General features: G+C 48.5%; 1 protein-coding gene across 1 annotated transcript; it reads left to right on the forward strand.

Annotated features, from left to right (window-relative positions):
- Positions 1–2,911: 2,911 nt before the first annotated feature.
- LOC135983097 (uncharacterized) lies at positions 2,912–5,057 on the forward strand. The gene is made up of 2 exons (XM_065592685.1): positions 2,912–3,810; positions 4,400–5,057. The coding sequence occupies exons 1-2, from the start codon at positions 3,273–3,275 to the stop codon at positions 4,861–4,863; spliced, it is 1,002 nt and encodes a 333-aa protein (XP_065448757.1). The 5' UTR covers positions 2,912–3,272; the 3' UTR covers positions 4,864–5,057.
- Positions 5,058–12,319: the final 7,262 nt, after the last annotated feature.

Raw genomic sequence — 12,319 nt, forward strand, 5'->3', positions numbered from 1 at the left:
GTGCTAGCAACCAACTCTATTTACTGTATTCATCAGTGACCTACCAAACACCATCTCCAGGAGGTTCATGTATGCCAATGATATTTGCTTGGCCTCAATGAACTGTGGCTTCCAAAACATTGAAGAGGACCCGAAAAGTGATATGGCTGCCATAGGTGACTATTGCAAGAAATGGAGACTGAAAACAAGTACATCAAAGACTGTCAACATGCTTCCACTTATAGTTGCTCAGAGCCAACTTGAGCTTAACATCTTGGGCAATGGCCAGTAGTTGGTACATGATTCAAAACCAGGGTCACCCTAGATTGTGCTCACACACATACAAATACCATCTCACTAAAGTAGCTCAAAAGATCAAGAGCAGAAATTGTCTTCTGAACAAACTAGTAAGGTCCACCTTGGGAGCCAATGCACAAACACTACTTAGTTCAGAGCTCACTCTGTTACTTATTTGATGAATACTGTGCTCTAGTTTGATCAAACTCTCCTGTAACACAGCACAGACTCACCCCTGAGGCGCCTCCTGCTGGTCGTCCATGGGAATTAGCTCGTTTCCAGCCTTGGAGTGCCCTCTGCAGGCCGGTGATCCACCTTACCTCACTCTGGCCCCGTGTCCCTCCCAGGACCCGGTGCCCCTTTCCCTGGGTGCTGCCCCCTGGCAGTACCCCCCACAGTTCTGGGTCTCCCCCTCCCAGGGGAACCCCCACCCACTATCCCCACTTCACCTCAGTCTTGGCTACTGCCAGTCATCACTTAGCCCCCATTCACTGGGGCAGACTGAAGTGTATCAGCCACTCATCACAGGCAAAGGGGTTTGGACCTGCTGCCTCTGCCTACCCGTGGGCTGCCCCTTCGCAACCCCAGTACCCAGTTGGCCTTACCCTAGGCCTGCAGCCTGGGGGGTTTCCAGGCCAGAGCTCCCCAGCTTCTCTTGCCTTCCCCCAGCCCTGCTCCACCTTAGGTACGCTCCCTAGCAGCCAGGCCCTTCTCCCTCTAAAAGTAAAGAGAGAGGATTTACTCCTGGCTTCCCTGGCCTTTATAGGGCCAGCTGGGTCTGTTTGGGGCATGGCCACAGCTGAGGCTGTTTTCCCCCAATCAGCCCAGCTTTTCCCCTGCCACAGCCCTCTGCAGGGCTTTTCCAACCACATCAGGACAGTAGCGGGTGCTCACCCCGCTACATCTCCCCACACTAGACTAGCAGACACACAGCTTAATCATTCCGTGAGAGTTATCCCAGGCACACTGAAACCAACAAAACTTGGTTACCAGTCCTAGCCAATATTCCTCCTCCTAACATCCAGCATCAGAATGCAGACAACAAACAGATCATCAAGGACAGCAACTAGCACATTTGCCACTGTTCAGGAGTATATGGGATGCACCTCACCACCAACTGAGTAGCAGAAATCCTACTGGATAGTGCTGCACTGTCTCCATCCAGCTGATAACATTATCAGCTCATTGTGGTGGACAGAACAGGAGAGAACTTTTGCCACTACCAGGGAATGCCTACATCATCACAAGGCTGGAATAATGGCTATCTGGCTTTGGGCTCCCACTCTGCCACTGGAGCCAGTTTAACATGTTCAGGTGTGGAGCGGTTCGCTGTGCCAAGACTGATTATGCCTGGGGCATCCAGAACAGCTCAGGGTGCAGCTTTGGGGCCATAGAGGATGCTGCACACATGCTGGATGGTTGTTCTTTTTGTGTTGGGCTCCCTGGAGGTCTTCCCTGGCTAACCACTGCTGACTCATAGGCCATTCACTGGCTCAAGTCCATTAAATTGTTTCCTCACGCCTCCAAACCTTGCCTGGCTTATCTTGCCCATATGCAATCACTATGTACATAATCTGGAATTGCAGCATGCTTGTTGATGCTTTAGACAATCAATAAACATGTTTAATAATACTGTGCATCACCCTTCCGGCAACTTACAATTCATTTAAAAAAAACCAAACAAACAATGAGGAGTACTTGTGGCACCTTAGAGACTAACAAATTTATTTGGGCATAAGCTTTTGTGGGCTAAAACCCACTTCATCAGATGCATGGAGTGGAAAATACAGTGGGCAGGTATAAATACACAGTACATGAAAAGATGGGAGTTGCCTTACCAAGTGGGGGGTCAATGCTAATGAGACAATTCAATTAAGGTGGAAGTGGGCTATTCTCAACAGTAGAATACCAAGGGAGGAAAAATCACTTTTATAATGGTAATAAGGCCCATGTAATCAGGGTAGCCCATTTCAACCAGTTGACAAGAAGTGGGTTTTAGCCCACGAAACTTATGCCCAAATAAATTGGTTAGTCTCTGTGGGTATGTCTACACTACCTGCTGGATCAGTGGGCAGTGATCGATCCAGGGGCGGTTGATTTATTGCGTCTAGTGTAGACACGATAAATCAACCCCCAAGCGCTCTAATGTCGACTCCTGTACTCCACCGCTACGAGAGGCGCAGGCAGAGTCAACGGGGGAGCGGCAGCAGTCGACTCATCCCAGTGAAGACACCGTGAGTAGGTCTAAGTACGTCGACTTCAGCTACATTATTCACGTAGCTGAAGTTGCATAACTTAGATCGATTCCCTTCCCACTCCCAGTGTAGACCAGGCCAGTGTAAGGTGCCACAAGTACTCCTCGTTGTTTTTGCTGATACAGACTAACACGGCTACCACTCTGAAACCTGTCACCATTCAAGGCCCTGAATTTAACCATATGAAGTGGAAATCCATCAACTTAATGAAAAAACTCGTGCAGATACAGACAGACATCATCTTCCTTTCCAAATGCAAACATATGGACATCATACCAAAAGGACTGAAGGTAAAAAATCCATTACAATCAACATGCCACGCAGACTATGCTGCGAGATTGTGCCACACACTCTGAGGCCTGGTCTACACTACGGGTTTAGGTCGACTTTAGCAGCGTTAAACCGAATTAAGCCTGGACACGTCCACACAACAAAGCCCTTTCTTTTGACTTAAAGGGTCCTTTAAACCGGTTTCTTTACACCACCTCCGACGAGGGGATTAGCGATAAAACCGGCCTTTGCGGGTCGGAATTGGGGTAGTGTGGACGGAATTCGACGTTATTGGCCTCCGGGAGCTATCCCACAGTGCTTCATTGTGACCGCTCTGGACAGCACTCTCAACTCAGATGCACTGACCAGGTAGACAGGAAAAGACCCGCGAATGTTTGAATTTCATTTCCTGTTTGCCCAGCATGGAGAGCACAGGTGACCACGCAGAGCTCATCAGCACAGGTAACCGTGATGGAGTCCCAGGATTGCAAAAGAGCTCCAGCATGGACCGAACGGGAGGTACGAGATCTGCTCGCCATATGGGGAGATGAAGCAGTGATAGCTGAACTCCGTAGCAGTAAAAGAAATGGAAAAGTATTAGAAAAGATCTCCAAGGCCATGAAGGACCGAGGCCATAACAGGGACACACAGCAGTGCCGCGTGAAAATTAAGGAGCTACGGCAAGCTTACCACAAAGCCAGAGAAGCAAACGGAAGGTCCGGGGCAGAGCCGCAAACTTGCCGCTACTACGTGGAGCTGCATGCGATCCTAGGGGGTGCAGCCACCACTACCCCAACCGTGTGCTATGACTCTCTCACTGGAGAAACACACAGGGAAGACGGTTCGGGGAACGAGGAAGATGACGATGGAGGTACTGTAGGTAGCTCACAGCAGCAAGGAAGCGGAGAAACCGGTTTCCCCAACAGCCAGGATATGTTTGTGACCCTGGACCTGGAACCAGTAACCCCCGAACTCACCCAAGACCCTCAGGGCACACAGGAGACCTCTGGTGAGTGTAACTTTGTAAATATTTGTAAACATTACAAAAAAAAAGCAAGCGTGTTTAATGATTACTTTGCCCTGGCAATCGCGGCCAGTACATCTACTGGAAAACTCTGTTAACGTGTATGGGGATGGAGCGGAAATCCTCCAGGGACATCTCCAGAAAGCTCTCCTGGTTGAAATGGGGTGATTTTATTAAGGGGACATTCAGAGGCGCCCGTTCCTGCTCTTCTGACCAGAAATGTTCCCCGCTGTTAACCACGCGGTGGGGGGAGGGGTGAAGTGATCAGAGAATCGTGTGTGTGTGGGGGGGGGGGGTTTACTTGTGTTTGTGCCGCATATTAACCGGGAAACCGCAGCCCCCTCCTTTTACATTGAAACCTCATTTTAAATGGACAACCCAATTCATCCTTGATATGGGAAATGCGCTGCTGTTTGCAACCTTTCCCGAATGTTAAGAAGGTTAAAAAAGCCAAAACACTGTGGCCTACCATGGCTGCCTGCAAGCCGAAATATGCGACCGTGTAATGAAAGAGTGTACCCATTGTTCTCTAAAATGTGTCTTTTTTAACCACCTCTCCCTTCTCCTCCACCAGCTGCAAATGTTTCTCATTCGCAGAGGCTCGTGAACATTAGAAAGAGAAAATGTAGGACGAGGGACGATATGTTCACGGAGCTGCAGATGTCCTCCCACGCTGATAGAGCACAGCAGAATGCGTGGAGGCAGTCAATGTCGGAGATGAGAAAAGCCCAATATGAACGAGAGGAGAGGTGGCGGGCTGAATCGCGGGATGAACAGAGCAAGTGGCGGGCTGAAGACGATAGGTGGCGTCAGCTTGCAGACAGACGGCAAGAGGCAATGCTCCGTCTGCTGGAGCATCAAACTGATATGCTCCAGCGTATGGTTGAGTTGCAGGAAAGGCAGCAGGAGCAGAGACCGCCGCTACAGCCCCTGTGTAACCAACAGCCCTCCTCCCCAAGTTCCATAGCCTCCTCACCAAGACGCCCAAGAACACGGTGGGGGGGGCCTCCGTCCACCCAGTCACTCCACCCCAGATGATCGCCCAAGCATCAGAAGGCTGGCCTTCAATAAGAGTTAAAGTTTTAAAATGCAGTGTGTCCTTTTCCATCCCTCCTCCCCCACCCATCCCAGGCTACCTTGGCAATTATCCCCCTACTTCTGTGAGGAACTAATAAAGAATGCATGAATGTGAAAAAACAATGACTTTATTGCCTCTGCAAGCGGGAGGGGAGGGTGGGGTGGGGTGGCTGGTTTACAGGGAAGTAGAGTGAACTGGGTCGGGGGGGGGGGGGTTGGAGGGTTCATCAAGGAGAAACAAACAGAAGATTCACACAGTAGCCTGGCCAGTCACAAAACTCGTTTTCAAAGCTTCTCTGATGCGTACCGCGCCCTGCTGTGCTCCTCTAACCGCCCTGGTGTCTGGCTGCGCGTAATCAGCGGCCAGGCGAGTTGCCTCAACCTCCCACCCCGCCATAAAGGTCTCCCCCTTACTCTCACAGATATTGTGGAGCGCACAGCAAGCAGCAATAACAATGGGGATATTCTTTTCGCTGAGGTCTGAGCGAGTCAGTAAGCTGCTCCAGCGCGCTTTTAAACGTCCAAATGCACATTCCACCACCATTCGGCACTTGCTCAGCCTGTAGTTGAACAGGTCCTGACTCCTGTCCAGGCTGCCTGTGTACGGCTTCATGAGCCATGGCATTAAGGGGTAGGCTGGGTCCCCAAGGATCACGATAGGCATTTCAACATCCCCAATGGTCACTTTCTGGTCCAGGAAGAAAGTCCCTTCCTCCAGCTTTCGAAACAGAGCAGAGTTCCTGAAGACACGAGCATCATGTACCTTTCCCGGCCATCCCACGTTGATGTTGGTGAAACGTCCCTTGTGATCCACCAGGGCTTGCAGCAGCATTGAAAAGTACCCCTTGCGGTTTACGTAGTCGGTGGCTTGGTGCTCCGGTGACAAGATAGGGATATGGGTTCCGTCTATGGCCCCGCCACAGTTTGGGAATCCCATTTCAGCAAAACCATCCACTATTGACTGCACGTTGCCCAGAGTCACTACCCTTGCTATCACCAGGTCTTTCATTGCCCTGGTAAATTGGATCACAGCAGCCCCCACCGTAGATTTGCCCACTCCAAATTGATTCCCGACTGACCGGTAGCTGTCTGGCGTTGCAAGCTTCCACAGGGCTATCGCCACTCGCTTCTCAACTGTGAGGGCTGCTCTCATCTTGGTATCCTGGCGTTTCAGGGCAGGGGAAAGCAAGTCACAAAGTTCCATGAAAGTGCCCTTACGCATGCGAAAGTTTCACAGCCACTGGGAATCGTCCCATACCTGCAGCACGATGCGGTCCCACCAGTCTGTGCTTGTTTCCCGGGCCCAGAATCGGCGTTCCACGGCATGAACCTGCCCCAGTGACACCATGATTTCCACATTGCTGGGGCCTGTGCCTTGTGAGAGGTCTATGTCCATGTCAATTTCCTCATCACTCTCGTCGCCGCGCTGCAATCGCCTCCTCGCCTGGTCCGGGTTTCGCCTTGGCATGTCCTGGCTCTGCATATACTCCAGGACAATGCGCGTGGTGTTCATAGTGCTCATAATTGCCGCGGTGATCTGAGCGGGCTCCATGATCCCAGTGCTAGCTATGGCGCCTGGTCAGAAAAAAGGCGCGAAAGTAGTATCTGATGGACCAGGAGAAGGAGGGAGGGCGGGAGGGAGGGAGGGCCGAGTGACGACATGGCGTACAGGTACAGGAACAGGGTGAAACACAAACAACTGTCACACAGAATGGTCCCCTCAAAGATTAAACTGAAAACCCTGGGCTTAGCAGGCCATTGATTTCATGGAGGAAGGGGAAGCAAATGAATACAGAACAAATCTATTTTTTACATCTTAAGCTGGCAGCCGACAGTGCAGCATGAGTGATAGCCTCTCCAGTACGATGATGACGGTTACCAATCATAAAATACCATCATCTGCCAAAAGGCAAGGGGCTGCTGCTGTGTAGCAATGCAGCCCCACGTCTGCCAGCCCCACGTCCGCCAGCACCCAGCATCGCCCTCGGCCTCTTCTGGGTGCTTAGCAGACAATACTGGGCAATTGGCAGAAAATAGTATATTACGACTGGTAGCCATCATCATCGAAACAGTAGCATGTCTGCCCAGGTGGCCATGATTGACAGCCACACCAGTACGACGACGATGGGTACCAGTCATAATATACCATCGCCTGGCAAGGGGCTGGTGCAATGCAGCCCTACGGCTGCCAGCCCCACGACTATCACTCATGCTACACCATCTACCGCCAAAAGGCAGTTAGCAGCTACTGCTGTGTAGCAATGCAGTCCCACGTCTGCCGGCACCCAGAGGACATATGGTGACGGTGAGCTCAGCTGAGCTGAGCGGGCTCCATGCTTGCCGTGGTATGTTGTCTGCACAGGTAACCCAGGTAAAAAGGTGCGAATCTATTGTCTGCGTTGCTGTGACGAGGGGGGAGGGGCCTGACGACATGTACCCAGAACCGCCCGCGACACTGTTTTGCATCATCCGGGCATTGGGATCTCAACCCAGAATTCAAAGAAAAGGCGCGAACCGCTTCTCGGCTCTCTGAGCTGTGGCGCAAACGTAGTATCTGACGGACTAGGGGAAGGAGGGAGGGCGGGCCGAGTGACGACATGGCGTACAGGCACAGGGAATTAAAATCAAGAACGGTGGCTGTGCATCAGGGAGAGACACAAACAACTGTCACACAGAATGGTCCCCACCAAAGATTAAACTGAAAACCCTGGGTTTAGCAAGCCATTGATTTGACGGAGGGAGGGGGAAGCAAATGAATACAGAGCAAATCTATTTTTTACATCTTAAGACGACGGTGCAGCGTGACTGATAGCCCTCGGCATCTTTCTGGGTGCTTGGCAGCAAATACGGGGCGGTGTATGACGATGGTCTTCAGGCCTATTGCACAATCGGCTGCTCGGGGAAGACTCTGCTAACGTGCGATGACCCGACTTGTAATAGGACGGCTAATAGTCGTAATACACCATTTACTGCCAAAAGGCAAGCCCCACGGCTGCCAGCACCCAGATCGCCAATGAAGGCTACCAGTCTACTGCACCGTCTACCGCCAAAAGGCAGTTAGCAGCTGCTGCTGTGTAGCAATGCAGTCCCACGTCTGCCGGCACCCAGAGGACATATGGTGACGGTGAGCTCAGCTGAGCTGAGCGGGCTCCATGTTGTCTGCACAGGTAACCCAGGTAACCCAGGTAAAAAGGCGCGAATCTATTGTCTGCCGTTGCTGTGACGGGGGAGGGAGGGGCCTGACGACATGTACCCAGAACCGCCCGCGACACTGTTTTGCATCATCCGGGCATTGGGATCTCAACCCAGAATTCCAAGGGGTGGCGGAGACTGCGGGAACTGTGGGATAGCTGTGGGATAGCTACCCATAGTGCAATGCTCCGGAAGTCGACGCTAGCCTTGTACTGTGGACGCGGTCCGCCGACTAGAGCACCTACAGCATTTTATTGTGTGGACACACACAATCGGCTGTATACAACCGATTTCAATAAAACCGGCTTCTATAAATTTGAACTAATTTCGTAGTGTAGACATACCCTCAAAGAAACTGCGGAACCACCTGATCAACATCCTGTTAGGTATGAAAAAGTAAGAAATGTTGGTAATATTTAATATGTTTGATTAGTTGTTTTAATAATGTATTGTTAAGTAAATGTAATGAAGTAAGGTTAAGTAAATCACTGGCTTTAATAGAATCTAATATGGAGTATATGAACTATGACCCTTGGACTCTATCTTTGTAAGCGGACTTGTTGACAACTTGGACACTGGAGTCCTCTGGCTCAAACCAGACAGAACCAGCTTTTCCCGCCAAAGCTAACCCCCAACATTCTATTCCCCCAAAACTTTTCCCACCTTAGAGATTATATAAGATCTTGTTCAGCGCCTGTGCAGAGCTATCAATTCCAGCAGCAGCGCGTGCATGGTCAGGTCTTCCTAATGCTCCAGAGCGAGAGAGTAGAGTACTATCTATCCCGCAGCGAGGCTGAGGAAGGAAAGGGCCTGTCATCACTATCCCCGTCACAGCGAACCGAATCCATCTTACCTGTGGAGGGTCCTGCTTTCCTGGTGTCCATCATCCCAGAGGGTCTCCCAGTCTGTGACGAAGTCCAACTGTCATCGGGACTCCCCAGTAGTCCTCCTCGAAGGCTCTAAATCAGCCGGAGAGTAGAAGGTCCTGGGCTTCGCATCTGTACACTGTGTCCACTGCTCCTAAATCATAGGAAAGGTTTCTGTATTGGGGTTTCTTTCTTGTTTTTCTGAATACCAAGGGAGATTTTGTGGGTCTGAGCTTCAAGCTCCTAAAGCCAGTCACCTAATCACTGTATGTTTGTCTGTGTTTCTTCCCCCCATTTTTCCCAGTTTTTTGTACCTTTACCCTTTATACACTTACCTTTGTTTGCACCATAGTACCTTGTCTTTTCTTCATTTTATTACATCACACAAGGAGGGAGGGACACTCTTATTGTAAGCTAAATCCACCGGTAACAGATACGGAAGGGAGTCAAGTCTGTCCTACTGGTAAAAGGGGCTTTCCTTTTATCTCCCCTCTACCATTTCTAAAGCTTTCCTTTCTGAAGCGTTGCCTTATTCCCCTTGAGGTAACAATCCTATACAGCAAACAGGTGAAGATCAAGAATGAGCTCTCAAAACTGGAGACTCTCATAAAAAAACAACCTTCCATACAAACTTCCCCGTGGCTGGACTTTACAAAAACTAGACAAGCCATTTACAACACACACTTTGCTTCTCTCAGAGGAAAAAGGACACTAAACTATCTAAACTCCTACATGCCACAAGGGGCCACAAAAGTGGTTCCCTTAACTTACCCAACAATATTGTTAATCTATCCAGCTATACTCTTAACCCAGCAGACGAGTCTGTCCTATCTCGGGCCCTCTCCTTCTGCCCCACCACTACCACAAACATGATACAGTTCTGCAGTGACCTAAAATCCTACTTTCGATGTCTCCGACTCAAGGAATATTTCCAACACACCACTGAACAGCATACTAACCAACAGAAACCTTCCTATCAACTCTACAAAAAGAAGGATTCTGTGTAGACTCCTCCTGAAGGTTGAAACAACAGATTGGACTTCTACATAGAGTGCTTCCACCAAGGTGCACGGGCTGAAATTGTGGAAAAGCAGCATCACTTGCCCCATAACCTCAGCCATACAGAACACAACGCCATCCACAGCCTCAGAAGCAATTCTGACATCATAATCAAAAGGCTGACAAAGGAGGTGCTGTAGTCATCATGAATAGGTCAGAATATGAACAAGAGGCTGCTAGGCAACTCTCTGACACTACATTCTACAAGCCATTACCCTCTGATCCCACTGAGGGTTACCAAAAGAAACTACACCATCTGCTGAAGAAGCACAGGAACAAATCTACACAGACACACCCCTGGAACCCCGACCAGGGGTATTCTATCTGCTACCCAAGATCCATAAACCTGGGAATCCTGAACACCCCATCATCTCAGGCATTGGCACCCTGACAACAGGATTGTCTGGCTATGTAGACTCTCTCCTCAAGGCCTACGCTACCAGCACTCCCAGCTATCTTTGAGACACCACTGACTTTCTGAGGAAACTACAATCCATTGGTGGTCTTCCAGAAAACACCATCCTAGCCACTATGGCTGTAGAAGCCCTCTACACCAACATTCCACACAAAGATGGACTACATGCTGTCAGGAACAGTATCCCCGATAATGTCATCGCAAACCTGGTGTCTGAACTTTGTGACTTTGTCCTCACCCACAACTATTTCAGATTTGGGGACAATTTATACCTTCAAGTCAGCGGCATTGCTATAGGTACCCGCATGGCCCCACAGTATGCCAACATTTTTATGGCTGACTTAGAACAACGCTTCCTCAGCTCTCATCCCCTAATGCCCCTACTCTACTTGCGCTACACTGATGACATCTTCATAATCTGGACCCATGGGAAAGAGGCCCATGGGAAAGAGGCCCTTGAGGAATTCTACCAGGATTTCAACAAATTTCCACCCCACCATCAACCTCAGCCTGGATCATGAGATCAGTCCACACAAGAGATCCACTTCCTGGACACTACAGTGCAAATAAGCAATGGTCAAATAAACACCACCCTATACCGGAAACCTACTTACTGCTATACTTACCTACATGCCTCCAGCTTTCATCCAGACCACATCACATGATCCGTTGTCTACAGCCAAGCTCTAAGATACAACCGCATTTGCTCCAGTCCCTCAGACAAAGACAAACACCTACAGGATCTCTATCAAGAGTTCTTAAAACTACAATACCCACCTGGTGAAGTGAAGAAACAGATTGACAGAGCCAGAAGGGTACCCAGAAGTCACCTACTACAGGACAGGCCCAACAAAGAATGTAATTTGTGTCCTGGCTAATATAGTTTTGCCAACCTCATGCATTCAAAAATCATGAATCAGGCCCACAAAAATCATGTTTAGCTTAAAATTATTAGTTTCTTCAAAGTACTAAATATTGCGCTGTTTTTGTTTGCCTTTTAGGTTTTTGAGTCATGAGGGCTAGAAACTTTTATTTGAAAGCTGAGAAGGAACTGAGGCTTTAAGAAAATACCAAATATTGAGGACTTGCAATAAAATCACAAGAGTTGGCAGCACTGCTATAGCACTATCAGAGCAATCAATCAATAAACAAAAATTTAACAGTCTAAAATTCACTATATACACTATATGCCACAGCCATATAGTAATTGGATCTCAGATTATAAACACTAATCTAAATTTGAAATTTAACATTTTCACATAAATGTGAAGGGCCCAATTCTGCTACAGGGGACATACGCCCACAATCACCAATGAAGTTAAAATAAATAAGAAGAAAAATGTGAAACAGTGGCCATAATACATAAGTTTAACAGCACACTGAGCTAAATCCAGCATTCCTTGTTTACATTAAAATTCACCTGACCTATGTGGGAGTTTGGATGTACAGGAAACAGGATCAGCCAGTTCTTTACGAAGCAAATATTCTCATTCCTCACTTAATTAATAGTAGATGGGTGTCAGTATCAAACAATTTAAAAACAGACAGACACTTTTTTTTTGGTTTGGAAATATGAGTAATAGAACTTGTTTCAATTCATCTAGAGCCAGATTGTGTCACGGGATACACACCCAAAACTTACATTGGCTTAAATAGAATAAATGGTAGGCTATTGGGAATTACAAGTTTGTAACTGTAATAGGTTACAAGGGTTCAAATAGATTGTATATTATAAACATGTTTTCACATTCTTTCTATCTGATAATTGGTGTATGTATACAGTTTTTCAATTAAGGAGCTTAAAGTATTCATGGAGAATGTATAGGTGTATAGGCCTGAGACCATGCAGACCAAAGCACATGATAAGAATGATAGGCTACTTAAT

This window comes from Chrysemys picta, chromosome 4 (genome assembly GCF_011386835.1).
Source record: "Chrysemys picta bellii isolate R12L10 chromosome 4, ASM1138683v2, whole genome shotgun sequence".
Lineage (NCBI taxonomy): Eukaryota > Metazoa > Chordata > Testudines > Emydidae > Chrysemys > Chrysemys picta.

Bases quoted from the DNA above. Each gene is read 5' to 3' on its own strand.
- LOC135983097 (XM_065592685.1), top strand. From the start codon at position 3,273: ATGGAGTCCCAGGATTGCAAAAGAGCTCCAGCATGGACCGAACGGGAG. The intron at 3,811-4,399 runs GTGAGTGTAACT...CTCCTCCACCAG, and splicing joins GGGCACACAGGAGACCTCTG to CTGCAAATGTTTCTCATTCG.